The 13,822-nt window shown below is 33.6% G+C and overlaps 1 protein-coding gene across 1 annotated transcript in view; it reads right to left on the bottom strand.

The window, feature by feature from the left end:
• Positions 1-336: 336 nt before the first annotated feature.
• Positions 337-13,822, bottom strand: part of PXDN (peroxidasin) — an 82,575-nt gene continuing 69,089 nt past the window's right edge. The window contains exons 20-23 of the mRNA XM_036380787.1: positions 7,324-7,444; positions 4,909-5,041; positions 3,898-4,011; positions 337-3,253 (exon numbers count right to left, since the gene is read on the bottom strand). Of these exons, the coding sequence (XP_036236680.1) occupies positions 3,131-3,253; positions 3,898-4,011; positions 4,909-5,041; positions 7,324-7,444 (491 nt within the window). The 3' untranslated portion in view covers positions 337-3,130. The remainder of the gene's footprint in view (positions 3,254-3,897; positions 4,012-4,908; positions 5,042-7,323; positions 7,445-13,822) is intronic.

Here is a 13,822-nt window from a genome sequence, read left to right as displayed (position 1 = left end):
TTATGGCATTCCCATAAAAAAAAAAAGTTCAGCACTAAGGTCTAAAAAATGCATTTTGCTAAGAAATGAGTGTATTTTTAAATATTCTTCCTAAGCCTGTGGTATCTCTTTCCAATCATCTAGAAGAAAACAGTGAAGAGACATTTTAATTCTATGTGTTGTAATATTACATAAACTACTGATCTACATGACTCATTAGCCCATTGCTTACTTCTCAGAAACACTCTTGATTATGACAATCCTGCTTAAGATAAGTAATACGAATCTTATCAAAGGCTAACATTGGAACTTCAGCAAATAATCTAAAGAATACATGTACAAGAAGAAACCTTGAAATTTACTTGGAAATGTGGCCCATTTTATTTTAACTGTAAAGCATTCATTATACAGTGCAAACAGTTCTTTGGTAAATTTACTGATTAAAATAACAACAACGACAACTTTGTTTTAGGTAACATTAAAAAAAGAAAATAAATATGTAAAATTTGCATCATATTACAGCAATATTCTCACAGTGGATACTGAGCAAATGGTCAGCTAGCCATTGGCCACTGTTTCAGAAATGTTAAAGTCAAGGCTGATTCTAAAGACACTGCAATAAAACTAGTACAATCCATGACTGATTACATTTTACACTGTGGATAAAGACCTTTTTTTCCTGGTTTATAAACAGATGGATGGTGGAAAATAACTCAGTATTAGACTTGTTACATTTGTTTAAGCATATCCAGACTCCTAAGCCGATTTTATATACCAAATGAATAAACAGTGAACAACGAAGAAAACCTCCCACTCTGGAGGCTGGAGAAAAGGAACAATCAGCTATAAGGTACTATTTTATAATGTATAAAATGGAAACTCTCTTCTCCTATAAGCAGAAATCTTGAGAAAATTTACTTAATATAAAATTGAAAAGAAAGAATGCAAGTAGTAACCAGCTGGATGCATTACTGCCTTATTTAACTGTTTTGACAGTTAAATTACATTTGGTTTAGCTGTGCAACCCTTCCTCTTTGAGGAATTTCTGCTATAGGTCAATGGGAGCTCCATCTGAGTTGGAATTACAGGACGAGACATGTGGTTTGGACTCTCAAGAAAAGTCAACAAAACACAGAGTATCAAAGGAATACAGGAATGACAATCTTTAGGAACCATGTGATACTCAAACATGCTCACCATACAATTTCTAGAAGTATTAAAAAAGAACATTACATAAATCAAAACATTGCATATAAAATCAATTAAAATATTCTTAAAAATATAAATTGCAATTCCATGTGTACCACACACCTTTAACACAGCACTCACATGTACATATTGATTCTGCCATAGTATGAAACAAAGTTTCTGTAGTAAGCTTTAAAGTTACACCGAAGTTTGAATGTGTGTCATGGTAATAGTTTATCAAGTTACAAATTATTAATGTTAGTAATCAGAGAAATTATGTGCCAAAATATGATAGTGGATTTCATGTTGCTGTGCTAGGTTAGTTATTAGACAGGTATTTGTTCTACCATGCAATAATTAAGTACTCAATCTGTTTGCATAATCTGAAATATTTAACATATGAAGGTTTAATTTTGTGCAGATTTCTTTGATACCCCAATCACTGTCCCTTGAATTTCAACACTTAAACTCAGAAGTCAGTGAACCATGTAACCAGTTCTGGTTCTTGTGAGTCCTGGCTTTGGACTAAAGGCCAGGGCAATAATATCTAACAAATTAAGTATTCAGGGAAAGAATAAATTCTGAATAAACAGAATAAAAACTGTAAAATGAGGTATGATAGTTGTCCTTCACTCAATCTAATTCCTGGTCAAAAACACACAGTTTGCATCCTATGAAGTACACAACTTTGAAATGCTATTGTAGACATATAGTCTATAATGTTAAACATTGAAATGGGAGATGAAGTCCATTGATCGACCATTTTTAACACAAATGATAAAAATATTGAGGTAAATATATGTATTCATTAGATGAAACTGGGAAAAAAAATCAAACACCTTGTCAGAAAAAGTAGTCAATCCACAATTAATCATGTTGCTTGATTTTGATTTTTCCTTTTTTCAACAGTGCCACAATATAATCAGGAACATATGTCTATTGGCAACGTGCACAATGAATCAGTAGGATTCTTTGTATACAAAATGGCATGTGACATCTTTTCACATTTTCAAAACAGGGCCATACAATTACATGAGCTGATCTGAGATAAAGAGAAGCATGCTTTCAAACTGACCTGGATGGTTATGTTAAAAAATTTAAAATAAATGAAACAAACAAACAAAAAATTTCATTAAGCAGTTATAAATGTTTTGACAAAAGGATTCTGCTAATTTTTAAGATCAAATGCTACTCTGTCATGCATGTTTTCCTAGAATGAGGAACACTGTCAATTATATCTATAATACACATTCAGTTGCTTTTGCTTTCTCCCAATTACAGTTATTTATATTTCCTTACTAATTCTAGCTTTTATTGCTTTCAAAATTTGGTTAATTTTGCTCCTTAAATTAAGGAAAGGATGTTGAAAGGTGTCAAGTGGCTTTCTTTATTTCCTTGCTGGTCCAGGCCCAGCAGTGATAGTGTAAATTAACAGAATTTCCATGCATTGATGTTTGCAGAAACTGGCCTGGATATGGCATTGCTCAGGCACAGTGACCTCGTGCTTTCCTTTTCCCAGCATTTTACTAAATAACAGCAAAAAAGTTAAGTATCAAGACAGACTGGTACTAGAAAGGGACATTTACTTAATGTTGCTATGTAAAGATAGGAAACAAAGTGTTCATTTTAGAGTAAATCCTAAACCCAGTCATTTTGGGTACCTAAAACTACCCGACAGTGTTCTTTTAAAGTAGCACCAGTTCGAGTTTGTCTAACCTGAGAAGTATAACACACAATTAACTTTGACCTGTTTGCTATTTTCCCTTTTGTTAATTTTTGCATTGTGATTCACCTTCATGGGCAGAAAATAAAATGATACATTATGTTATACTGTTACAGCACCATTAGAATATTGTAAATCTCTATTTCTTGCTGTTGTTAGGACTGCAGTTACCTGTTTTTGCCATCAGCAGGCACTGATATGATTTGAGGAGTATGCACCCTAAATTCTTAAAAAGCAGAGTTATGGCTTCTTTTTATTAGTATTTTGTTGTAAGCAGACTGGACAGCAATCTCCTTTACCCTTCACAGGTGCTTCGCAGTCAGTGGGCGGGCACGATTCTACAAAACAGGTAATCTGACCACCCTGTGCCAGGGGAAAAATGACAGAACAAAAACAAACTTAGCTACGTGTTCCAAACAAAAAATACATTTTTCATGTTATTGCAGAAAATATTCTCATTCTTTCTCTGTAAGAACCTGACTAATACGGTAACTCCACAGAGTCTGTTTCAGCTGTTTCAGTATAAACTTACATTGAGAAGGTTAAGGCACTCTCTGGATTAGCTCATTTTTTGATAAAGCAGCCTATATGCTTTTGTCCAACGTTCAGGTGTGACTGGGGTACTAAGCACTAACATATTTTTCTACTACCTTTGTAAAAATTTCTCTCTGATAGAAGAAAACTACAATCTAGCAATAAGTTAGATGAGCTTTTATTGATTTTTATGCATTTGGTTGGATTTTTTCCAAAGTGTTTCACTTTGCAATTAAATTTACCCATATAATTATACATCCATGAAAATAGAAAGATAATAGATAACAGCTGGATTGAAAAATAATGTCCAGGGCAGGGATGTCTAAATAATATAATTTTCTGCAAAAAAACACCTGAGAACCATAAAAAAAATTTGCAAGTATTACCCAGAAATTATCAGGTACGAAACTGGAACTGCTGTTCTAGAAGCAAAATTATAATTCCTATCACTAAATTAATTTCTATATACTTACTTTGCATTCACACACAGTACAAGGGTCCCTTTTCCAGGTTTCATTGCTGGAATATGATTTACCCTCTTCATCAGTGCAATCAGAATTACTGAGGCGTGATTCAAGTTTTTTTATCTGAAAACGTTAAAAAAATTAGCAACTGAATAATAAAAAAAGTTTTTATTTGTGTAAAGTGTTCTGCTTTGTCTCTTATGATACATGCTATATAATCTTTGTTATACTTTTCTGGCTTTTTCTTCTCACTACTTAGTTTTTATAATACTAAAAGACTAGAAACAGGCAAAACATGTGAAGATAATCTTTCAAAAGAAAGCTAACAGAAAATATATCTTTCCTACCATTGAAATATCCAGCTAGAGCATACAAAGAGAAAAAAACTTAATGTTTCATCTACAAAAAGAAAAACTTAAACTGTCAAAAATGTTTTGGAAAGGAAGTGAATTTTAAATTTCTTTTAAAAAAGCACCTTAATTAAAAATGTTTACTTGAATTTTTAAATAACTTCTGTTTGGTGTACATTTTAAAAATGAGATTCCACCATGGCTGAATAGAGTTTACCTGCAAACATTGTGAAGTCTTCCCTAAGTGATCTAGAGCTTAAGTCTGTTTATAGCTGTAGTCTGGCACATTACTTCTGTAGTCTGCATTTTAATCATTGCTTTACAAAAATTGTACACATTTCAAATGGTAAAAACAGTTTTATTAACACTAACAATAAATTTTTAGAAGATTAATTCTGTTTTTAGTATACAGTGGTTACACAAGGCTTCAGGTTCAAAAGTCAAGAGGGTCCAGCTGTAGAATATTTCAGTATGATTTCAAAAGAACACAGAAATAAAGAATACCACACCATCTTCTGTGTTGGTTTTTGTTTGAGATACTACATGGTGGGTATTTTCTGCAGGGGATGTCTAAATATTAAAAAACGTAAGACAGATGTTAGGAAAACATTATTAATTAAATCTACAATCAGACATGATAGACTACAATAAGTTCATTATAGCATCTTACCTGATTTCTGAGGCTTGAAATAGTTTTTTGCATTTCCAAAACAAATTCTTTGAAGTCATTCACTGCGGGTACATTTCTATTTTCATCAGATGTGGATGTTGCATTACGAAAATATTTACTCTGTTTCACAGAACTGCAACAAATAAATGCAAAGTCAGGATATTCATCTAAATCCTTTTTATTTGGCTAGATATTTTAGGACACTTAACAAAAATGCAGAAGAAGAGCAACCAACAAATGTAGGAATATGAACCGCAACAGTTGGTGCTGAAGACAGACTCAGGACAGGTGAGCTCCAGATTACAGTCAACATCACTACCAACAGGGATTTTCTTATACTTAGAAAAATTATGTATTTCATGCAGGGGTACACAAAAAGTTGTCACCAGTGACACCAAACTGCATCACCTTAAATTCACCCCTGATCTCCAAGGAAAGCAGGCTAAAGTAAAGGAGTCTTAAAAAGTGTTCCCTCCAATATGAAATTCACATTTCACATTCTGAACCATAGATTCTTCCTCTACAGGCTTGTAGCAAAACATGTATTTTAAGAAATATGAATTTAAAAAGGAGAATGTTTGGTTTCATAAATAAATGAGAAGTAATTCTAGGTATGAACATATTTTTGACTAACATTTGACATCAATACTGCTTATAGTACACAAAATCTAAAGTCTTTTGTCTGTAGTGTTTTGAATCCATTTACTTTTTTAAAGATTCTTGAATCCATTAACAATTACAGGCATTACTATTTGGTTAGGATGTAATCTCCAGTGCTAAGGGATACCCAAGGAATGAACTGGCAAAGAAATTCTCATATATCAGGGCTCAGGATTTATAATCTTTCTGCATAAATTAAAGCAGCACTTCCTGGCAGGGGTTCAAGCTACTTAGTTTCCCATAGTTTTTAATCTAAATTAGAGAAAAAGAACTCTAAACAACATAACATGCCAAAGTTCAAGTAAACCAGCTGCTATTGTATAACAAAATATTTAATCTTCCCCACCTGTCCAAGTTATTGAAAATGAGAAGCTAAAAAAAAGGAGGAAAAAACCTTTCTCACCACAAACGCAATTTAAATACAACACTGAGCATGAGAATTCATGGGAATGTTCAGTGACTGAGGTTACTTTAGCTTTATTTATGCTACAAATGAAGTATTGTAAATCTACTATTTTCTAGTCCTAATTACTAATTGGACTGAAACACAGTCAAACGAGCTGGTACTTAGATGTAAGGTTTATTTTTTTCTTGCTTTCATTTTGACTTAATTTAACTCGTATTACAACTTTAGAATTATGGGACTAGGCACCCTTAAAAACTGAATTGCTATTTTGTAAATTTTTCTAGCAGTTCATTTGCAAAGATGGACAAAACATCCTTCTTCAAGGATTACTTCAAAGGAACCTACCTTTTCATATTATCTATAGACCAGCTTTTCCATAGCTGCTGTCTTCTCTTGTCTAAAATCCTAAACACCTAAAGGACCTTTTATTTCGGGACAGATTCCTCTCAATTGAGTGGAACATAATTATGGTATTCCTTCAAGTACCATAACACCTCCAGAGTATTTGAAATTGCTGAAATTCATTTACCTCTCTATGTATCTGTCTAGATGCTTTCCTTGCCAGAGTGGGTAGACTCTGCTAGAGCATCATCATCATCACTCAAATAGAAAGTTTTATTTGTTAAAAGAATGCATGCTGAATAGAAAGAGCTGTAATTCAGGTGTCTCAAATTTGTTCATCATGAAGGATCCTCACAAGAAATGGTCTGAGCAGAACTCATTTCAAGTCACTAATTCATAGCTAAGTTTTCATTCCCATGAAAGGGCAGGGACCTGTACAGCTGATAATTTGTGACTGAAACTGTGATTTACTTCCTTGATATATTTTGAGGATTCGGGAGTTATAAACAATATTATTAGCACTGCTGTTCTCCATTGCTGCTTGAAGTATTTTAGCACCAGAAGCAATCCTTATCATTATCACAAATTTTTATGCAACTGAAATCAACACTTCGTATCCTCCTATTTCTACAGGAGAATCTAGAAGGTCCAAGTAGGAAACAAAATAATTTAGATTAATTTAGTTACTGCAGGCACTCTAGGAATGTGGCATTTCAAATCCCCAAATTACACTTCATTAGTGATTTTTTTTTCATGAAAACTGCAGGAAGAACAAAAGTACTATACTTATACTACTCACAAAGAGTATTACACAAATTTGAGCTTGAAAAACAAGTGGTTAATTGTTAGTAGATATGCAGAAGTGTCAGAATAAAACACATCAATCATAAACTTGAGATAGCAGGAACTGGAAAAAAAGTGGCATATGCTCCCAAAGAAATCATTCAGTTTCATTCCATTTTGAAAACAAAGGTTTTTTTATAATTCTTTTGAAAAAAAAGTCTCACCTTACTGATTTGGACATTTTCATTTTCTTCAGGGGCTTGTCCTCCTGAAAGCTGTAGTCAAGCGAACGTCTTCCCCGAAAGTGATATGAAAATGCATTAAACTGTCCTCTGGTTCTACAGTCTGAAAATAAATAAGAAATTACAAATAAATTTCTTTTAACAGCATATTTCAGCAGTTACAATATTAATATGGTTTGGCACTGTTTTCTGAATTGGTAAAGGCAAGTCATACATTCAGTCTGATCCCTCTGGAACTGGTTGATGGCAGATGAATAAATCTCAGTTGATAGAATATTTAAGCTAGTTAGATGCAGAGAATGTGATTACCCACAGAACAGCTTTTTAGTGTGAAACAAAGGAATAAATACAATTTTAAAAAACCCATATAGTGCTACTTTATTCTTTTCACTTCTGAAATTTTCACTCTCTTGGCTTTTAATTATTTTCTGGGCAAACAGGGCAGCTACACAGGAAGAAAAACAAAGACAGAAAAAACGCTTTGTGGGTACCTCATCTATCTCAGACATCTATCGCAGCCATTCAGCCATCTGAAAGAGAATTTTGAATTTAATTCCAAATTTGCAGACATGCTTTATAGGTTGGTGAGTCTTATTTCCAAATCTGGGGAATCTGAATGTATCACCAGACCCTAAAACTCCTTCCACCACAGAGCAAAAATCTCAAGCCTGAAAATGAGCTATGACAGAAATCTTCTAAGATATGAAAAGGAGATCTTGGCAGGATAAAGAATGTCTTTCTTCCAGTTCACTTTATTTAGCCTTTCAACCACAGTGAGTATTTGGAAAGAGTCCCATTTAAGACAGAAAAGGAAAACAAAATAAAACTGCAACAGCGCTTGATAGAGGAGACAATGAGAAAATAGAAGTTTTCTCATTTCTGTTCACAGAAGCTTTAAAGCTAAAAGTTATAATGGGCCAAGCTGAGGCAGGAACAAACTACATGCTCAACTGCTAGAAGCAGAGTCTGCTAAAACCAAAGGGAAAGTCTAAATAAAGGATGCCATAGGCATTTCTCAGCTAAGTCTAGTACTAGCAGAATTAGCCATGAAAGCAACTGAACATGGGAAGGAGTAATTTTCCATAATGTTTCTCTTAATTTGCACCAAAACAAATTAAATCTGAATCTCAGTAATATTTATAAAGTATTTTTCTGGAATTTAGATTGAATATGTGAAGTATTAACACAAATTACTGCAAAAGTTTCAAGTCTATAAACACTGCTGAAATGAGCAACTAGAGAAACAAATGGAAGGTTGTTCTTATTACAAAAAAATAGGTATTTTGGACTACTTTTAATTGTGTTGAACTTTTATGTATATTAAAATAATATAATTTCTCTGTTAGGAAATTATGTTTGTCTTAATGGCTTAATATCATTTAAGACATAAAAAAAGAAGAGGATTACTGACAAAAAAAAAATCAGATCAAAACCAATATCTACAGATCATTCTTGAACACATGTTATCCACAGTTCCCCTTCCCTGTGCTTTCCTTGCTGTTTGTCCTATTCTTTAATAAATGCATTACTTTCCTCCTGCAACAACAGCACCCACCAAAGAACTACATGCTATTTGCTGCCAACATATTGTTCATTCTTCTTGTGTGTTCTGCTGTTTCCCATATAACCTCCTTGCTGTCCACTCAGAAAGTAAACTCGTTCAGATGGGAACAGACCCATGTGTCTGTAAGAGGTTCGGCATGAAGGCATTTTTGAACACCCTTAGACACTTCTATATTTAGTATGGTGAGAAAAAGGATCATACTGAAAGGTTCCTGAAGAAAGAATTAATTCTGGCCAGAGGAATTTTTTCCTCGAAGCAATGTGCTGCTTAAAGTTTCCCTGAGTATCACAAAGTCTCTGGTTTCTCTTGAAAGCAATATGTGAAAAGTTTCTGCTATCCTCCTTTGTTTAGTAACTGCTATAGTCCTTACATAATACAGATTTTTTGGGTTTTTTTTGTACAATAACACAATGGCCCATTGTTTTTTTCATTCTTAGGTTGTTTCTTAGAAACAAAGGTCTGAAATCTTGGGAAGGTTTTATCACCTTAGACTGGTAAATATGAGAACCATATGTTCAGTGGCAGCTTTAAGTACACAGATCTGACTTTCTGAGTTTTTTAAAACTCAAATATGTCAATGTGCCAAATTACCAGCTCATGTTGTTGGTTTCTCTTTCAGGTGCAACAGGGAGGAATGTCACTGCTGAGAGGTGCAGGACAAAATGCATCAGCTTTCAGACAGCCTAAATGAAGAAATTTCTTCTCTCTCCTTTTTTTAAACTTTTATTATTGATAAAGAATATCTTAGCAGTAGCAGTAAATAATAAAAAAAAAGCCTGAAATTCTTCCCCCCCCCCCCGGCTTAACTAATATGTCCCCAGATTAGCTATACCCATTTAATTAGCTATATACCATTTAATTTTCTGCAGAAAAAGTGAATGTTTAAAAGTGACCTAAGAATTCTTTTTCTCTGTGGACAGTTTTTTCTTCCAGAAGTTACCTACTGTTACAATGCAAGTGTCAAGCTGATCCATTTACAGAATCACACATAATCACAGAATAATTTATGTTGGAAAAGACCCCTGATATCTTCAGATCCAACCTTTGACCAAACACCACCTTGTCAACTAGACCATGGCACTAAATACCATATCCAGTCATTTCTTGAACATTTCCAGGGATGATGACCCTCCACCACCTCCCTGGGCAGCCTGTTCCAATGTATAACAACCCTTTCCATAAAGAAATTGGCATTTCTATTTGTATATGGAAGCCATGTCCACATCTTTAGAAAATCCTGTTTCCCACAAGGTTTTAAAAATGCAACTATTACATAAATTGGATAATAAAAAACCTGATGGAGAATTATAGTGCAATCTTAATTCTCTGTGAATCACTCCTCCAAATCTAGGCCATGGAGAATTAATCTAACAGTAGATTAAAACAAAACAACTTGAAAGACTGAGGAAATGTGAAGCAAAGCACATATATCTATTTGATACTAGTTTGATTCTCCAAGATTTATTGTAATGAATTAGGTTGCTTTTACTGTAAGCATTTGTATTAAGAACTTGTAGACATGCCAGTGGGACCAGTAAAAGGGTGGAGAAACTAAAAATATCTGATGTAAAAATGATTTTTTTGAGTAGATGTTTTCACAAAGCAGCTACTTAAAAATTGCACAACATAGGAAAGCGACTTTTCACACAAAATGAATCCCTAACTCAAAACAGTTGGTTTTGTTATTGCCATAATGGGCCACAGCCCTTCACATTGGACAGTATATCTTCATTTATTCTGTTGAATAAGACTTTCTAATGAAGGATAAATTGAACACCACCAAAAATGTAATGTGGTGGTCTGAAATCCCACACTAATCTGCTCGGATCAGAACAGATGTATTTTGTAAAAAGATTAGTTAAACATCTGAAAGGAAAATGTATAGAAGGTAAAAGATGTTTCCTGTAGTTTATCTCAAAGCTCACAGACTGAGCTTCAAGATCAGTCTACTGTCAGAACTAGAAGGTTCAGATGCTGTTGGGAAAGCAAATGTCCAGTTTGATAATATATAGCTAATGATAAGACTAAAGATATTTAAAAACATATCACGCTTTCATGATCTAAATAGGTCTTGGATGGTCTTCAGGTAGATAAAGGTGAAACATTAGGTTCTTGCCACCAAACCAAAGCAAATCCAACCTCTCCAGTAGAAAAATTAAATAGGACTAGTTAGGGGATTTTGAAGATCAAAAAATATGCAGCTTTTGGAATACAAATCAGTAAGAAAAAGTAATTTCAGAAAGACTGAAAATCCATGGAAATTTTTAAAATAAAGACCCTAAGAACTGTCCTGCTCACCAGATGTGAAGTCGAGAGTGTCTTAGAAAGGCAGCAACAGTCCACAGAAAAGAAGGAAATCCTCCAGCTGCCTAGATTTGTAGAAATCACTGAGACAATTCAATTAGGATGCTTTCCTACCCATGTTGATCTTAGAGTCAATGAACACTGACATAAGGCGAGATTGCAGCCTGACTGTCCTCCAGAAACATCTCTTTATTGCCAGCAGTGGAACTTGGACAGATCTGGCAACTCAGTCAGGAGTTTGAATTTAAACACAATGATTGAAGCCTGTTGCTCTTTGGAAGGGATGGCAACTACTGGCATGAAACTCCTGGTAGCAAAGACAAAGCAATGTCATAACTTAAGTCTCCTTATTTCATGTTTATGAATGTAGAATTGTATTTAATGGATCACAGATACCTGAGAAAGATAGAATATTTTTGGTTTGGATGAAATACAAATAAAAATACTGATTCTCTAAGTAAAATTTGTAATCATACAAAAACACTGGGCTATATTAAATACTTCCACTCAAAGATAAAAAGGATGACGTCTTTATAATTATGGACCCTGAAACTTAATTTTAGTAGCCTGGCATAGACTGAATAGTTACTAAGCTAACAGACACTGTCTTTAAATGTAAAAAGATAATTTGAACGTAGAAAGCAAAGGTATATGACCTGACCAAAGCATACAAGTTCTGGGTAAAGACAAAACCTTTTCAGACATAAATCACATCATTTTGGTATTTTGAGAGTTCTTGGTGAACAACATCCTTTGTCAAAAAAGAACTTCCATTTTCACACAGAGATTTCTGTTAATATTTTAAAGTGTTATTTCTACAGAATTTAGTGCTTTGCCCAGTGCTGTTTAGTATTCTCATTGAAGATTAAAGGACATAATGAGAAGTGCATAGTAATTAATGTTGTCAGATTAATGTTGTCAGTAGAGAAGCAATAGACAGCATAATTGGTTCTCTGGTCTTAAAATACTAGAGTTCATAAATATAGGTCTAATATACTGAAAGCATTCAGATTAAGAATGTATTTTAACTCTTCTAATGAAATTCAGTGGGATTTATATGTTTGATCATAATTTGTATAAGGCTGTATTCCTGAATTAAACAAACAAACAAAGATAAAGAACAATATCTGACAGAGGAGATAGGCTGTTCACTAACTGAGAAATAGTTAAGAAAAATCTTTCCAAATCAGTTTACACTTATAAGGATGACTTGTATCTTATCTGAATCACTTCCTCCAGGGTCATTGTCCATTGTCCTCCTGGGTCCATGTGAAACCTCAAGAGTTTTGACATAAAACAAACGGTTAAAGAAATTTTTTACTTCAGCTTACAAAAAAAAACCCCACAAAACAAAACCAAAAAGTGTGAAACTTTTAAAGATTTACATTTGCGTAATCATGAAAGCCTACACTGATTACTTTAAAAAAAGAAAACAAATTCAAAATACACTTCTTGCACTAGAGAGCCTGAAATAAAGCACAAAAAGTTTCTTGTTTGAAATATTTGAAACTTGAGTGCTCTTTGCACAAATAAAGAGCAGCAGCAAATCCAGCAATTACTCATCATCTCTGACAAGACAAAGAAAGGTAGAAAGTGAAGGAAGACAGAAGAAAACTTGTGCACTTCAGTGGGACTCCTACTTTTTGCCATAATAAACTAGTAATTCTGTTGTATGATTTGCCAACTGAAATCTAAAGGTAATCTGTTCTTTTTATTATTATAAAGAGGAATAGTTCTTTGCTTTGTAAGAAGGAAATGCTATCATTATTTAAAAATCTACAAGGCATATTTTTATAACTAAGAATTTTTTCTATTCTTCATATGGAAAAGTATTTTGACTTTTAACAAAACAGGAAGGACAACAAAACCAGATGTGTTTTTAACCAGGCTGAAACAGCTGAACGCATGGGTCACTTATGAAACATACATAAAGGGCAATGAGCAATCTTCTGTACTTGAGATTTAAACTTAGGATAATTTTAATTTTAAAATCAATAGAAGCATTTTAAATCTGGAGAAGGGTTTAATTTTTTTCTTTTAAATAATGAACAATAATAAATTTAAATAAATAAATCCCTTTAATATATTCAACTCAAAGTAAATGTTCCTGAGTGTATGCCCCACCTCACAGGAACAGTGGCTACAGAAGGAAAGAAATTTTTTATATCAGTTACTTAAACTGGATTCCACAGAAAATGACACCATCATTCATCCGTGCAAGAAAGCAGTTCAAGTCACGCATACTTCACTTTCTCTTCTTTAACCCCTGCAAGGCTTCAGGAGTTCAGAAAAAGGGGATACAAATAGGAAATTTTTCAAAAAACAGTACTTATTTACCCTTTCTTTTTCTTGACAGTTGCCTAACTGTGCTGCATCCAGTGGTATTCTCTGGTAGCAACTTTCTTGAATGAAAGTGCAAACTGCGTTGTTGAACACAAGAATACTCTAAAGACTTTCCAAAGATAACATCTGTTCTAAAGGGTTCAGTGATAACAAAACATTTAGAGAATCAACACATAATTTCTCAGAACAGCTTTATCTTTTTCACAAATCAATATAAAATATGTATTTGTGAAACTGTCTGTCAAGCTTCATGAACCATGGCAAAGTGAA

This window comes from Molothrus ater, chromosome 3 (genome assembly GCF_012460135.2).
Source record: "Molothrus ater isolate BHLD 08-10-18 breed brown headed cowbird chromosome 3, BPBGC_Mater_1.1, whole genome shotgun sequence".
Lineage (NCBI taxonomy): Eukaryota > Metazoa > Chordata > Aves > Passeriformes > Icteridae > Molothrus > Molothrus ater.
The sequence above is the reverse complement of the archived record's forward strand: the minus strand, read 5'-3'. Positions and strand labels throughout refer to the sequence as shown.